This window comes from Drosophila tropicalis, unplaced genomic scaffold (genome assembly GCF_018151085.1).
Source record: "Drosophila tropicalis isolate 14030-0801.00 unplaced genomic scaffold, ASM1815108v1 contig_393, whole genome shotgun sequence".
Taxonomy (NCBI): domain Eukaryota; kingdom Metazoa; phylum Arthropoda; class Insecta; order Diptera; family Drosophilidae; genus Drosophila; species Drosophila tropicalis.
Window position 1 is genome coordinate 2,554,981 of NW_027172855.1, and position 17,325 is coordinate 2,572,305.

Here is a 17,325-nt window from a genome sequence, read left to right on the forward strand (position 1 = left end):
TAATTTTTTTTTTAAATGATTTGACAGAAATAATAGGTGACTTTTGAAAACTATTATGCCTATAAATGACTTCCTCTTTTAATCAATTTCGATTCCTTTTAGAGTCATATTTATAATCATATACGATTTATGTAAATCGTATCAAATTGAGCCCATAGAAGAGCCATTTAGACAATAATCGACTCTTCATGATGATTTTTGTTAAAATCTTTAAAATATGGAAATTATAGGAATAGGCATTTGTCTTATAATACCTCTTTTTAAAAAAATACACATATTTACAACTAATAACTTAAAATTATTATTATTCTGGTCAATTCTTGAAATTTGGGTCGAATGTAACATGTCCTTTATGGCATTAAAACATATCAATTCAATATATTGAATAGTGTATAAAAAACAAACATTTCCGACTGATTCTTTTTCGTATATACAAACTACAAGATTAACTTTGGACTAATAAGCAACTTTTTCCTTTTTTTCCATTCATTCAGTTGTAATTCTCAACTGGTTCTAGTGTTAAAGAAGCTTACAAATTAAAGACCATTTCAACATTATATAGATTGAAAGTTTCATAATTCAAGCATCTTCGGGCTATAAAAACAGTTTTAGATCCTTTTATCTTTAATAGATTGAAAGAGTTTCCAAATTTTTGTGTTTAGTCTAGACGAAATTGTCGAATATGATATGAAAACCATCTTCAAAACGTGATAGATCAGATAAATTTTATCGTATGTATCATGAAATCTTTTTGATTAGAAACTACAATAAAATGTTTCAAAAATATTCTATCATAATAAGTAATCTTATCTTTGTTAAGATTTATTTGTTATAACTTACTCTTCCAACAAACGATTAAAATATAAGGCTGAAAAATATAATATAGATTCATGATTCATAAATTATTATATCTCACAGCGAATTTGACACCAATTAAATCGTTCGTTTTAGACAGAAATTAAAATAAGAAGGATAAGAATCCTTTCATTAATGAGTAACTAATAATCTGTGAATATGCTTTTGAGTGAGAGTTCAGAGTAAAGTGTATTGAAATGTCGGCTTAATCAGCCTAGATTAGTTTACTGTTTTAGGGGTGTTTAGTTACTTGGCTAAACTCTGATAAGAATGATTTCCACTTGCATATATGTAGGTAAGTAAATATTCCCATTGAGTGAGTTGAATTTAACTTTTTAATGATTTGTTCGGAACGGAAGTAAGCGATGATAATTAATTCGTCAAAATGATTGCGAATGTTAATTTGTAAATCTGTAAAAAGTATAGCAACAACAACAACAGCAACAATGATGATGACAACAACGACATAAATATTTATTAAAACAAAGACACTAAAAAAACGAAACGAAGTAGAAATATTCACACAGAGTAAACTTTTTGTGTCGCCGCTTTTTGGGGCTGTGAGAAAAAACAAAGTGTTGCTCCTTAGGCTTAGGAAATGCCAAACGGAAACAATGGAACGTTATACATACATATATCTCTCACTCTATCTCTTTGTATATAAGTAAAGCATATACATACTATATATATATATATATATATATATTTCTTGACTTTGCGTTTTTCGTAATTCAAATCGACCCGGGGACCCAGGGCCCAGTCTAAAACTGTAATTAAAGTTGGCTCTTGGCTTGGTTTAGACTTATTCATCGAATCGTGGGAAGAGTTGCACTTGCTCGGAAAAAGTTCACACGACTTGAAAGTTTTTCCCATGGCGATTTAGATCGACATATCCCCCTCCTCAGCCGCTGCTCCTCATTACCCCTCTCAGAACAAGAAAAAAAAAACAAAAAATATTGTTAAATCATGCTAAATCATATAAAAGTACAATAATCAAGTGACACAGTTTTTTTTTTTTTGTGTTTTATAATAATTTTTCAGTTTTTCTTCTTTATTTTAGTTTGTTTCTTTTTTGGGGGGATTCTGTTTTCTTGTTTCTTATTGTTAGATTTAGTAAAATTTGTTGTTCTTCTTTTGCAATATATATTACAAAAATTATATGCCTTTTTATGTTTTCTTTCATATACCGATAGATATATGGTCTTTATATATGTATATTAAAAAATTGCAGTTCAGACAGACATTTTTCTTATGTGAATTTTTGCCAGCAAGTTGAAATCTCCTTGTTCTTTTCTTGTATTGTTGAGTCATTTGACTATATAAACTAGTTATAAATTTACAATTGATCCTGCAGCATAGTTTCTATGACTAAAGGTAAACATTTTGACAATTTATTACAATTTTGTTTTGGAATGTTAAAAATATTGCATCAACTTGCCTGAAAAATTCACAAAAAAAAAAAAAAAAAATAAAAACAATTTTGAATCCCTGCCGAAGCCCAGAAAAAAAAAAATCATCTCATCTATCTTAAACTCTTTCTTTCTCTCTCTCTCTCTCTCTCTGTCATATATATATGTAAATTGTATATTTAACTAGACTTTAGGCGCACAATGTATACATGTTTATATATACATATATAGGTATAGTACGACATGTCAATGAGCTTGCTTTTTCGAGTTATGTACAATTTTTGTTTTAACGTTTTACAATTGATTTTTTTTTATATCTATTGGTTCCAACTAGCTTTTTAATTATATAGGATGGGTTCGTTTAATCAAGTTGGTTTCTTGGGGGTTTCATTTTTTGTTCGGAATTTAAGGGTTTTTTATGTTTTTTAACTAAATGTTTAAAGACTATAAATAACTTAGTATAAATAAATGTAATTTATTAAATTGCAAAATAAAGCAATAATCCTTTACTCAAGATAAGCCGCTATTCCAATCGGCAAGCGGTGGCAGTTGTTGTTGTTGTTGCTGCTGCTGCTGTTGTTGTTGTTGTTGCATACTGCCACTACCGACCGGTGAACCAGCATTGTTATTATTGTTACTAATGCTTGTGATGTTATTATTATTATTATTATTGTTATTATTATTATGACGTGTTCGCATCACATCTTCGGCTTGAGGATTACAATGTTGTCGCGGTCTCGGCTCTGGTGTATAGGTAAAGGTTAAACCAGTTGCATAAATAATTCCATCATTGCGCACCAATGAAATGGGAACTTGTGTCGGCTGACGTACCTATAAGGAATAGAAAGCAAAGTTTTAAATATTACATTTTTATTTTGAGCAAATTGTTTCTTTCAAACTCACCCAAAGCCATTCGCCCCGAAATTGTGATATCTCTGGCACCACACACAATAAGGTCTCTGTGCAGCGATACATTGTCTCCGCTTCGACATCACCAAACCAGACTTGCAAATGTGGTGTGAAATTATCACCACTCAGCTCCAACATGGCCACATCGCCGCCACCATTGAGATTCAGGGAATTGACAATTGGCACAGGTGTAACGGGAGTCCTAAAATAATAGGACAAAAAGTTTATTTTAAGTCAATTCTAAGTCATAGTATTGTCGCCTATTGAAATTTTTTGAAAGGCCTTAGGTTAACTAAGAATTAAAACTATTGGCGGATTAGAACACAAACATAAAATTCTTTTTTTATCTAAATGTTTAAATTGCTGCTGTTTAGAAAATACTCTGATATAACGTTCAAATCAAAGGCCTTAAAGTGTGAAAAATTATAAAAAATATATAGATCTTATTTTTAGTTGTTGCAGTTGTTTTTGAAACTTACGTCACTGGACCCATGCCCTCATAGAATTGATATTCAGCTTTATCGGTTGATATGATTGTCCAACAGGCTCCATCATTGATCATCTCTTTGTTGGGTTCCTTGGGGCAAGGGGTGGCCTGAAATTGTATGATTTTCTCCTGCGATAGACACAAATACATGCGGTCCGTATCCTTCATGTAGAAGGCACATTTATGCAGCTGCGATACGGGATCATCGGCCTCAAGTAACGCCATTTGTTTGTCCACTTTACGTATAATGAGACGTGGCAGAGCCATGCCCGTTACGGAGCAGACAAGCTTCACTGTCGCTCCATAGTGTATGTAGCCATCGCGTACTTGAAATTCCTCCGATTCGGATTCATTGTCATCCAGAAGATGTATCGTAAAGGCACCCCATTGGGTGGATGAAGCATGGAAATGTCCATTCTCCACATGCAAATACCGCGTGGAGACAGTCTGTGAGCGCAGGCGATTAAAGAGGGCGACATTTGTGCCGCTTGCTATGCATAGATCGGCATTCTTAAGGGATTGCTTCTTTTTGGACGGTTTCGAGATGACTTTAATGCGTTTCGAATTGAATACCCCGATGTCATGGCCATTGCCATAGAACATTTTCACCGATAGCATAAAATGTTTACGCTTATCCGAATCCGAAATGAATAAGGTCTTGGCGGCACAATATTGTTTGCCATTGAGATCCAACTGTTGCATATCCTGATCACTGCTCCCAATCCCAATAAACGCACACAACTGAGCTCCCTGCTCCGTATCGCCATGTTGCAGCATCTCCTCGTAGCGTCGCCTCCAACCGCTGCCAAACAGATAGATACACGGTGGCGGGCAAAAGAAACGTTTCTCATTGCCATAGGACTTTTGGGCGACCTAATGAGAATAGAAAAATAATCATAATTTTCAATTAGTAACCAAAATTGCTAAACAGATTAGATTTTGATCGCGACTAAATCAGAATATTGGCAACAACAAAAAAAATAACCGCATAAAGCAATGTGTGCAGTAATTAATTTCAATTATTTTCAATTTGAGTGTGCAGTCGACTGTGAAGGATTCCCATTTGACGGCGACGCTTGAAGATCGCCACAACAATCCGTCCAAACCGACCCACCGACCAAATGGCCCAGCGGCCAAGCGACCGCGACATTTTTTTAATCCAACTATTTTTTTCAAACCGCAAAAATGTAACACTTAAAATAGCCCAATGCATACGGGGAATAGTATGATATCTATGCATAAATATATACGTTTATAATCATGTTATTCAATTGACCAAATTTTTGTTATCTTAAGTTCCTAATTAATTTATTACATAACAATGAGCTTGTTTATAAGTTCAAAATGGATTTTTATTTATCCAAATACTCTTAGATTTTTGAAATTTTTACTTCTTTAAAAGTTTGAAATTTAAAGCCTATTCTGAAAGATTAGTAAGTCGTTTAATTTTAAGGAAAATATTTTACTTCTTTAAAAGTTTTAGAAAAAGAAATGGTTTTTCTACTTAAACTGAAACAAGCCTGGTTAATTATATAATTCAATATTCATACATCAATATCGACAAAACATAAACTAAAGTTGGTTTAGAAAAAGACACTCTACGTCTATAAAATTTCCGAAAAAAAAGGAACTTTGAGTCAGGAAGGATGTATTTTTATTCTTGGTTCTCGAAAACAATTTTCTGCGAAGTGTTCTGCTCATTTTTAAACCAACGAATAACAACAAATAAAGGCAAATAAAAAATCTTAATAAAAAAGAATCTTAAATACGACAAATACAAAGAGCATTTCTGATTCATTGTTTAATCCTAACTTTAAATAATTTATGATTTTAATACTTTATATATATTAAGAAAGATCTACTCTTTGCCAAAACCAAATAGGTTTTCCAAAATAATTTCCAGAAGATGGTCCCTTTGTAGTTTCAACTATTCTCTTCAAATTTACTATATGTATTTTTATTTTTTAACGATTTCCAGTAGTTTATCTTATAGATGGCAAATTTTCAATATCTTTTTTTCAATGTGAAACTGCATTTAGAAACTAAAAAGAGTCTGAACAGAACTAATTTTTTTTATGTGTTCTACATAATATACATAACTTCTAGATTGCTGAAACTCTTTTTCTGGGCCAGGGCCTTAAACCTCACTAAATTTGGAGGTGTTCAATTTAAAAATATAATTTCTTAAAAACATGACTATTCAACTAAAATGATTTTTATATTTAAAAACCCTAAGAAAATTAATAAAAAAAAACAAAGCAGTTCAAAACAATTAGAAGATATTATTTGAAGAAATAATTCCAATCAATCTGTTTTTTCCACTCAAATTTGTCAAACTTTAAAATATTTAAATTCAGAGTGAATTTACTGAACAAGGGATTCGAGATTCTAATAAAGCGTCGACTATTTAAAAACTATAATTTTCAAAATTTAAATATTTCTTATATGTATGTGTGTTCTCTTTAAAACATAAAAATAATTAATTAAAAAATTAAATAAAGCATCGCCTATTATTAAAAATTTATTTTTTCCCACTTTAAAATATTTTCCTAATTTGTTTAATCTTTAAAATTGTCCTATTGAATAATTTATGTAGTAATTAAAACTAAGAAAATATAGAATAAAAAGTTTTTAACTATATTTCTATTTTTTTTTGGCTAAATTAATATTTGAATTTTAAAATTTTCAAAAATTAAAACTAAAATAACTTTGAAATTTTGGAAAATTTATTTATTCGCACCTTGGCATGAAGGATAACGATGACCATGTCATTGCGTTCTCTCATATATTTTTCCATGGCATCGCGGGTTAATTTCTTTTCCTCAATATGTGGCCGATATGGTCCAGGACCCGGCATTAAGGACATTTGCATTTGTTGTTGTTGCTGCTGCTGCTGATGATGCACTTGTAGCTGCTGCTGCTGTTGTTGTTGTTGTTGCTGCTGCTGCTGCTGCGTTGGAGGCGGCGGCGGCGCACTGCCCAGTCCAAAGTGCGGCATATCCTGATGATGATGTTGTTGTTGCTGCTGCTGCTCCTGCTGAAGATGATGATGTTGTTGATGATGAGGATGGGTGTGAGGGTGAATTTGATGATTATGATGATGCTGCTGCTCGAGGGATGCAGATGATGTTGATGATGAAGATGTATTACTGTTGGCGGTGGATGCTGCTGCTACGGCTGCTGCTGCGGCTGCGTTCTCGTAGGCAATGGCGGGCGGGGCAGCGGCGTTTAAATTAAATTGGTTGTAGCTCTTCATTTAAATTTATGCACATGTCTTTTGCGTTTTTGAATGCGAAATAAATTTGATCACAATTTTAACAATATGTTTATGTATTTTTGGCAAAATATATATATTTTTCTCCTATTATATTTACACTTTGGCACTTCTTATGTACTATTTGTTGTTGTAATTTTTGTTATCCTGCAAGCAACGCACACACACACACAAACACGCACAATCGTTCACATTTACACATAAACACAGAGCACACACACGCACATATACACACGGACGGACAGCAGCTGTCGTTTGTCTCACGCTCACTCTCTTTGCTTCTGTTATTTCTGTTTCTCTTCCACAATGCTTGTTTTTTTTTTTTATTATTATTCGTTTTTATGTTGTTGTTTTTTTTTTTTGGTTTTGTGGGACTATTCCTCGTCTTGTATATGTGCGTATGAAAGGACGCCGCAAATTACATATTTATTATCACGAAATTAAAACTCTGCGTCTAACCGACGTTTAAAGCGGTTGGCTTCTGTTTAAAGTTGTAACTAGCACTTGTAGTTATATTTATAATAAAAAAAGCGAGCTGAGTGGGATATTAGAGATGAGAGATAATTATCAAACTGTGATTTGTAACAGTTATTTTAAAATCACTGGTTTCAGTCGTGACAATAAAATGACCACCCGGTTATTTATAACAGCAGTAACTGTTGATATACAGCCAATTTAATTTATAAGAGTTATTATATTTCTTAAACAACTTAAGTTAAATATGTGAAAGTATTTGTTAGAATTAATTTGGTAGCACTCACAGATATCGGTATGGCTCATCACTAAGCAACGCATCGCTACCGGCTATAATTTTACTGTTTACCAACACTAAAAGACAGTTGTGTTGGCTAGTTAGCCATTTTGCAGCCGTTAAATAATTTAAGAGCGTGGGAAAGACCAATATGTTTGACCCAGTCATTAAAAACAGAAGGCAAAAAGGTATTAATAAATAATTCAAGAACTTGGCAAATTGTAAGGAGCGTCAAATGTATATAAAAATGTGTATCTCTATACTTTGCCTTTCGTCTTACAAGGCCTACTATTATAAATATATTAGCATATATAATGTTTGGATAGCAATTTACCAATATTTTCCTAATCTATAAACTATTTAATATACATATGTGTAGTTTAATTAACAAGCAAGTACATATACTTAAGCGAATGACTTTTGTTTATTAATAACATTAAAATACTAGTGACATTTAAATTAAAGATTATATTGGACTTCGGAACCAAAATTAAAACAAAATAAGCTAGAAATTAAGGTAAAATAGTAAGTTAAAAATGTTTTTTTCTTCTAACAATTTTTTTTTACCTCTTAAGGTTAATTTGCTAAGGAAATGCAGCAAAACATTACCAAATTGAATTCTTTGTTTATTTATCTATTATTATTAAACCAATATTACGTAAAATTTTTGAATTTAAACTGTGGCAACTATGTTGTTTTGGTATTTATAATTATTAATTTTTTATTTTTTAACATTATTTAATTTTAATATTTTTAGATTTTCTGGCAACGCCGTGAGTAAAACAATGGTAGCACTATTGACAACATTTGTGTGTCTGGCAACGCCAATAATCATACTGCTTGTGAAATCCGGCGGTGCTTGAATTTTTTCTAGAAACACTTTAACGAAGAAAACAAAAAACTTATACAATGGAACAATTTAAGGGTCTTCAAAAATCTTTGTACATTTGGACTGATAATGCGGATCTTGACAAACGTGTGGAACAGCTAAAGACAGCAACCGGCGGTGAGGTGGCTTTGGAAAATGTTCATCGCCTTTCATTTGGTAAGATTGTTGTTTTTGTTGTTTGGGTCGCCTTTTCTTGTTTTGTTTGGAACTCAATGCAATTTTCCATGAGTCAGCACTTTTCACATACATATATGTACATACATACATATACTTTGCGTGTTATTTCAGCCTCCTACGCCTCGTCCAGTTTCGATTTAATTGTGATAGAATGCGCTCAATTGACAGACAATTATGTGAAACTTTTGCACATGCTGAAACCAAGTGGAAAACTCCATTTGATATCATTTATTGGCGCAGCTGGCAGTTTGCTTCAAGAGATAAAACTTTCCGGTTTTATAAATTGTCGCGAAGATTCGGACAACACTCTAACCGCCGAGAAACCTGGCTATGAGACAGGCTCTTCGGCTCGTTTGTCGTTTGCCAAGAAGAACTCCAGTACACTAAATGTATGGAAAATTAGCGGTGATGATGATGAACTTATCGATGAGGAGGATTTGCTAGATGAAGTGGATAAACAGAAACCAGATCCGGCTTCCCTTAAAGTGTGCAGTACCACAGGAAAGCGTAAGGCATGCAAAAATTGTTCTTGCGGCCTAGCCGATGAGCTGGAAAACGAAAAGAAGCAAGAGAATGCCGCTAAACAGACTGAGAATGCCAAGTCGAGTTGTGGAAATGTAAGAAAACATAAAACTAAAACTATCTGATCAAGACCTGTCCCTAAAAAGGACCTTATTAGTATTTCAAATAGCGAATCCATGAGGTTATTTTTATAAGATTGTGTACTCAGTGCTGGCTTAGCCATATAGTAGCATTATCAAAGGCCACGGACCCCCTTTAATAAGGTTTATCGATCTGCATTCAAATTTTGAGAACTAAATATTTTTGACTAACATTTTCCTGATTTCCTTCAGCAAAGGCATTTGTTAAGCCCTCAGAAACCGATATCTGCCTTAAGAAATGTACTATTAGCTCTTTCCTTGACAGTAGCCTCCACATTACTTGTTCTAAATGCAGTTCGATTATTGATTCGTAAAGTCCTTGCTGCAGCTTAGATTTTCTAATATGTATTACGTTTTAAGAAATGGTTTTGGTCCTTCAATTGCATTCATTATTCGTAAAGTATTAGAACTTAACCTTAGAAATGGTTTCTGTTTCTTTGTAATCTCAATATGACTAGAAAATCGATAACCACCTAAAATTAGCACTAATTGAAAGAGAAAATAGTTAATAGTACTTTACGATTATGTATATTCGACACTAAATAATCATATTGAGATATGAACCTATTATGAATTGTCTAAACTAGATAAAAAATTCTAAACTTGTCAAAACTATATGTATGTATTGTAACTATAAATGACCAAAAGAAGTAGACCTAAACATTATATTCAGTTAAAAATTTTAACTTAAAAAGTATATCTAACAATTATGCTTTTAATGCAATTTGACTTGTATTTATTACCTTATAGAAAGCATTTAGTCTGTTACTATTCATTATAAAGAACATAATAATGTATGTTTAGAGGGTTAAATATTTGAATTTTTTAACCTTGTTCTTCATAATCTAAACGTTAACTGGTGATGGAGCTATTTATTTTTGAAAATTTTTCCAATATTTCAACTCTTCATGCCACCAAGTTAATTTGCGCCATTTTAGTGCAAAATTTTTCCAATATTACAACTTTCATCCCAATATACGTTCTTAAGTTAAAGAAACTCTATTATTTCTTCAACTAATACTTGATTTTTCTATTTCTTTTTTCAGTGTTATTTGGGTGACGCATTCCGCTGCTCCAGTTGTCCCTATTTAGGAATGCCAGCCTTTAAGCCTGGCGAGAAGGTGCAATTGGTTGATAATTTGCTGAAATCTGATATTTAAGTAAAATCATTGAAAACAGAAAGCAAACTGTTCCACACATTACTTAAAGACTTACACACATGCATAAAACACACATATATATATATACATTTCTAAAAGAGATATATATATTTTATTACATTGGGTTACTAACACAAAACGCACAAAAATAATGTCATATGTAAATATAAAAATATATATATAGAGAACGCTCACGAAAATGAAAAGCATTAAAGCATCTTGCTCTCACATTTCGCATGGAGTACCCTTAATAAGATCACGATTCTTGCCCATCAATATGCGATAATTGACAGCTGCAGGATCTAATTCCTTGTACAAATATGTTGGCATCTTGTCGGATAGCACCCAAATGGTGCCCTCATTATCAATCTTCATGTCATTGGGGAAGACCAGAGTATGTGAATCGGAATCGATTAGACCCTGATTATCCGGTGTGTAGGGGCGTTTGATATTCCAACAGGCAATGGCATCTTTGTTGACTTGTGTGTAGAATATTACACCAGTTTCTGGGTCATAAACTTCAGCTGTCGACTGACCATTCATGCCGCGATCTCCAACATATTTGAAATCATAATAAGAATCACCAGTTGTGACATGAGATTCATTTTGTAGCACACGATTCGAGACCTTAAACTCTTTGGTACTGGCCAAAGCATGGAAATAGATGTCCTTCGAGTGATCAGGATTCATGGGACCCACAGCGAGGCCAAAGACACCATCGGTCCATTGGAAATTAACGCCACCAACATTGAAATCACCCTGCAGGGGATCAAAGTGGAAGAAATTATGCTTCACTCGATACGATTTGTCATTGCGCAGTGAATAGACAATCACTCCATAGGCTCCCAAATCTGGAACATAGGCATAGGCATTATCGCATTCCGATCGATCCGAATCAACCACCTAGAAGAAAATTTAAACTTATTAAAATCTGTCCTAAAAGTTAAGCACAGTTAAAACTCACAATATTGGCAAAGAATGTGTCCGCTTTGGTCTGATCGGCTGGTATGGTAAAACGACGCAACAATTTATCCGTCTTAAGATCAAAAACAAGTATGGAATTCGGTGTAATCTGTTTGGGATTACCCAAAATATCAGCCAAACCCGTATCCAAGACCCACAGACGATCGCACACATCCACTTGAATGCGGAAAGTTGAAATGATTGTGGAATTGTTTTGAAGCTCAACGCTAGCATCAGATGCCTTTTCGGCATCTAAACGACCACCGGATGGTGTCTTCTGCTCCTGAGGTTGCACTTCAATCGGTAGCTTATTATCCTCCCAACTGGGATAGGGACGCAGTCTTGGTGATTTCTCAGTCGACGAGAGATCAATATAATTAAGGGTAGCTGCCACACCAGCCTTCCATCTAAGCAGGGCAAAGAAAATGTAATTGTTTAATCAAACCCTTTAAAGGTCGCAGGATAACAACAATTGTAATTTTTTACTTAAAAATGGTCTTAAATTTAAACTTCCACATATTTTAATAGTTGTTTAGATTAATTTTAATGTTTTGTTTCAGTTTTGCTGAATTTTATATTTCAACTTTGTCTTGAAAAGAGGTCAAGCAAAAAAGGTTTAGATTTCAAATTTAGTTAACTTAATATAATCTTTGGGGTTTATGAATGGTTTATTATAACTTAATAAACTCCTTTTGGGATATACATATTAATAAATTTAGGAATTTTTAGAGCTAAAGAATTGAACGTTTTATTCCCTCGAGCTTATCATTTAACTTGATCTGCCGACTTACCACTTTGGGTTCTTCCCTTGTCAGTTAAAAAGCATAAATTAATTATTTGTTTCTTCTAATTTCCTAAAAGGTTTTTATAATTGCCTGTCTAATATGCTTTTCACTTAACTATATGACTATTAAAGAAACATAGGATTATTTATTTACACTTCAATTATTAATAATTTATGTCTAACTTCTATAAATTTATTAAGGCTAAAAGTATTAGCTGGCTTAAGTCATTCTAATGAAGACAGATTATAGAAATCATAGGTAGAACAAAAATGGTGAAAAGGTTATCTCTGCAGCTATTTCTAGAACCATAAAATTCTATTATCAAGAGATTTTGCTAAAGACTTCAAAATCAAAATGGTCATGCGCTTAAACTAGTTGAGAATTACAATAAAAATGAGCATAAAAAGCATCCCAAAACTTATAAACCCCCCAAAATTGAACTCTGCATCTTTTAAATATTTGTCAGATAAAATTTTTTATGAAAAATATAAAAATTAAATTCCTTTAACCAAAAAATTTTAAAATTTTTAATTTAAAAAAAAAAAAAAAAAAATTCCCCCCCCCCCCAAAAAAAAACACTTTGGGGTAAATAAATAAAATTAATAAAAAAAAATAAAAAAAAAAAAAAAAAAAAAAAAAAAAAAAAAAAACCCCCCCCCCCGAAAAAAAAGAAAAAGTTAAATATAAAAATTAATTGTGTTCTTATAACCTAATGATAACACTTTTCAAGGCTTCCGAAATACAATGGTGCTGGGCTATAACTACTTGAGAATCATAGCCACCAAGAAGCAAAAAAAGAAAGGCATAGATAAGAACTACAATGTTTAAATCTTTCTGTTTCTATTTGGTCTTTTTATTCTCATCACCTAACGATAACTTAATTGAACCATTTAACTATATAAAATTAAAACTTTTAAAAATCATCTAAAATCCAACGAAAAAGAAATAAATATTTTCAATTAACTCAATTTTAACAGCTCGAAGAAAGCATTTAAAATTTTAATCTTCTTTCAAGTATTTATCACTTCCTTGTTTATATTCTGCCTTCTGGTTTGCTGCATTAAAATTATAATTCAGTATGTGCGTAAATAACAATTAACTTGCTAAAAGCTATGATTCAGGTTTGAATGTTTTTTGATTACTCACAAAGAATCATCCCAAAAAAACCTTAACTAAATTGTGTTTGTGGGTCTTTTCCTATCAACCATAACGCAGGGGTAAGTCCCTGATTTATGTTGACGTCACGCTTTTGTGTTTTGAATTTTTTTTATTTTTTAATTCTTCTGTTGACCTGTTTTCAATTTTAATTTGGATAGTTCAACAAAATTTTCCTCTATAAATAATAATTATATATAATTATTTTCATCTCATGTAATAATTTAATCAATTTTCTCTGTATCATTTGCATATAGAAACTTTTAATTTGAAATGCAAATAGTCTTTTTTTTCGAAAGAAACAAATCAACAAATAATAAGAAAAATGGAAGAAAAAAAAATAGGTAGATAGACACAATACAAGTAACAATTTAACTAGCCATCATAAGGAACCGGTTTTTTCCAAGTTGGCTTGTATTTTGCAAGCCAACTCTCAGTTTGACATCCAATTACAAATAATTATAAATATGTCTACTTACTTAAAAATTCAAAATCAACTACTGGTAATCACTGGTATGTTGTTGTTGTTGCTGTTTTTGTTAAAAAGATCTTGTTGTATTTACCTTGGCACAGTGACAAAAATTTTATTTTGCCAACGCTCCAAGCCTAATGGCAGGTTATTCTCCTCAATGTAATGGCCAGATGCTTTGGCCTCCGCCTCGGCCTGTGGGCTGGGCCAATCGAAGGTTAGCTGCTTCCAAGAGAATCTCTCCTCCAATTTGGCCAATGCACTCCAGCAGCTGATAAGAAGGCATAGAAGCCCTAAACTTGTGAATTTCAACCAATACATTGCGTTTCTCCTTTGGCACTAGAAATGATTTTGTCGACTGTTTACTTTGAGCCAAGCGCGTTAACTGACGGATCTTGGTGCAGATGTTGAGCTTAATATGTTTTTCAGAGAAGCTTTTCATAAAACCAAAAGCTTTGCTTACAAAATCTGTTATACGCCAGAAGAAAGTGTTATATACCAAAGATCGGGGTTGGTAGTGTGTGGGCTGAGTTGACTGATAAAATTAGCATCATTGGCATTGGCGGAAGGAAAAGATAAGTTTAAAAATATCAAATAAAAATGAGTATCAATATGGACAGCTGGGGACAGACAACTTGGGCATCATCACATCAAATGTGCAGTGAACTCTCCTTCAATTTCAAATTCAAATGGATTTGAATTCTGTTGTGGAAGTGATTGAGTCTATAGAAGATCTTTAGCTAAAAATCTCTTTAAATTGAATGCCAAATTATTATTAACTTTTGTTTTATACTTGTTTTAGAGTCCATTTCAATTAAACAAAAACCCATTCTCGATACATAAAATTGAATATTATTTACATATCCCAGCCAGCACACCCATTGTGAATGAGTTCAAATGAACTCATATATATAAAATTTCATTTAAAATATGTATTTAAAGTAATTTTTAATATGTGTGATCTGTCAATTCATTATGCAAATGTGTGAAGCACGTTTTTTTGTTTGAGGCGCATAATTATCACATTGCAATGCTCTTTTTTGTTTTTGTTTTTTGGACACCCACTCAAAATACCAGACTCCCTTTTGAGGTTGTTAAATCCATTAAATGAAATGAAATTCACGTCTCTTATGCAAATTCCCAGATTAAAAAGCAAAAGGCTTTATGGGCTTTGATAACAGCAGAGAAGGAATTTTTGTATATTTGTACATATGTATATATGTATATAGTAATCTTGATCAACATGACTTGGTTAATATACTTGAGACAATAAGTTCCTGCACTTTCAAGGTATTATACTTCATTGTGGGGAATTAAATGCTTATTGAAAGTAAATTTTTAGACAGTAAACTTTAATACATTGTTTGAATATATTCAAAAAAGGCAATAAAATTTATTTTTGCTGGAAAAGGAATAAGTATTTTCAATTGAGTTCCAGTTCCTGATAAATTTAACGTCCAAATATATTTATAGATCTTGAAGTAATGTTGAGCTATGTATGTACATACATATATCATTAGTTTAGAAAATATATTTCAATTCCTTGAAAAACTAATCTCCTGATGTCCTCACATTTTCTTAACACTAAAAAAAAATTAAACAGATAAACAATTTGAAACTTCTCTTACTTGTTTTTGCTAAGTTAGTTGCATTGGTTTTGATTCTCTTTAAGATCAAAAATTTCAAAAATTTTTTTTTTTAACATATTTCATTACACTTATTGTAATGTAAAACTTTCATAATTTATTCATTTAGAATAAAACAAGTTCCTTTAGAATTCCAATACTCTTTCTAAATTAAGTTTGGTGCAAGTTTGATTCTAAACAAATCCAAATAAGATCACCATTTTATGTCATATGACACTTCTAGTCATTTGAATAGGTTCGACTATTATCATGTTCGAAGTGTTATGAAGCTTAAAAACCACCACGAAAGACATGAATTAAAGATCAAATAACAAATGTAATGGCAATTATAAGCAAATTAATTAATTAATTATAGAAAAAATTCACTATATATTTATCGTCCATGCAATAATAACGAAAAAAATACAAACCATTTTCCCAAACCTATTTAACTGAACACCTCTGTATCCCTCACTGAAAGCGAACAGTTAAGTTAAAGTTCCCAGAGTAGGTACTTACTTAAAATTTAAAAACTAATTGTAATTACAAATTATATCCATTTCATTTGCAAGGGCATAAAAAGTTCGTTTCGGTTGACATGAATTTCTCCAATTATTTGTGGATTTTGGTTTAAAATTCAAACCAGAAATATGTTTGCCAAAAATTTGTGTTTTTTTTTTTTGCTTTTATTTTTATTCAGTAAAATTCTCATATTTCGGTTTATTAAACTTTTAAATTAATTCGTTAATGTTACTTTCATAAGAACATACCGAGTTTCATATTGCTACAATTTGGTTTTCATTCATTTCCTTTTCTGTTTTTTGTTTTCTTTTCACTAACAGTAGTTTTTTTTTTTTTTTTGGTTTTTAGTTAAATCTGAATTTATGTTTTTGTAATTGTAATTTTTTATACAACAATTAGCTATGCTAAAATGTGTCTTAAATTTACAAAAATTACTTTCTTTTACTTTTCTGCAGATGTGAAATGTGAGAGTGAGTTGTTTTTTTTTTTCTTTGGTTGGGGAAAGGAGGAAAGAAAATAAAGAAAACTAAAAGAAAAATTGCAAAGATTTTTTCACTATTTTTTCTCTTTGTTTTTTGTTTTTATTTTGAGTAAAAGTTGCAATTTGTTATGGAGCAAGCTTAAATGCCCTATATACAATATACAATGTCTACCCTAACAGCATTTCCCTAGATACATATATACTATATATATATATACTATATATATATATATATATTTTAGTATATACTTAAGTATATATGAAATTACAATCCAATTAAACTACAAATTCCAACGATCCTTAACAATATTGAATGTAGTACTAGAGATGTGTGTTTTTTATTTACTATATATATATATATGTAAAGTATTTATATATATATTTCATTTTTGTCATCGATTCTTGTCAGCTTGTCTTTTTTGTGTGTGTGTTTGTGTGTGTAAAGTTTTCATTTCAATTGTTTTTGTTTTGTTGTCATTTTTTAACGTCTTAGATTTTTAAAGTCTTTCATTTCGTAGGAATTTAATGTTGTCTATGTATGTATGTATGTATGTATGCTTTTATATATCTCTTTGTGTTTTTTTTTTTTTATTTGAATAGCACTTTTCGTGATGGCATATGTTTTTCCAGTGATCATTTCCAATTCGTTCTGAGAATTTTAGTAGTAGTTTTCAATTCATTTTATTTGTTTTAATTTTTTTTTTTTAAGTCAATTCCTATTTTATATAATGACGCTTTCAATTTTCATATTT

At 31.5% G+C, this 17,325-nt stretch overlaps 3 protein-coding genes across 3 annotated transcripts; 1 reads left to right on the top strand and 2 right to left on the bottom strand.

Moving 5' to 3' along the window:
* Positions 1 to 2,425: 2,425 nt before the first annotated feature.
* Positions 2,426 to 7,484, bottom strand: Su(H) (recombining binding protein suppressor of hairless). The gene is made up of 4 exons (XM_068284752.1): positions 6,401 to 7,484; positions 3,653 to 4,533; positions 3,168 to 3,375; positions 2,426 to 3,095 (listed from the first exon to the last, which is right to left on the bottom strand). The coding sequence occupies exons 1-4, from the start codon at positions 6,914 to 6,916 to the stop codon at positions 2,775 to 2,777; spliced, it is 1,926 nt and encodes a 641-aa protein (XP_068140853.1). The 5' UTR covers positions 6,917 to 7,484; the 3' UTR covers positions 2,426 to 2,774.
* A 1,025-nt stretch (positions 7,485 to 8,509) lies between these two features.
* CIAPIN1 (cytokine induced apoptosis inhibitor 1) lies at positions 8,510 to 10,803 on the top strand. Its single transcript, XM_068284443.1, has 3 exons — positions 8,510 to 8,730; positions 8,863 to 9,368; positions 10,460 to 10,803. Exons 1-3 carry the CDS (start codon positions 8,595 to 8,597, stop codon positions 10,571 to 10,573), a joined length of 756 nt encoding a protein of 251 aa, XP_068140544.1. The 5' UTR covers positions 8,510 to 8,594; the 3' UTR covers positions 10,574 to 10,803.
* yellow-c (L-dopachrome tautomerase yellow-c) lies at positions 10,659 to 14,321 on the bottom strand. Its single transcript, XM_068284442.1, has 3 exons — positions 14,040 to 14,321; positions 11,538 to 11,943; positions 10,659 to 11,476 (listed from the first exon to the last, which is right to left on the bottom strand). Exons 1-3 carry the CDS (start codon positions 14,264 to 14,266, stop codon positions 10,799 to 10,801), a joined length of 1,311 nt encoding a protein of 436 aa, XP_068140543.1. The 5' UTR covers positions 14,267 to 14,321; the 3' UTR covers positions 10,659 to 10,798.
* Between the last annotated feature and the right edge of the window lie 3,004 nt (positions 14,322 to 17,325).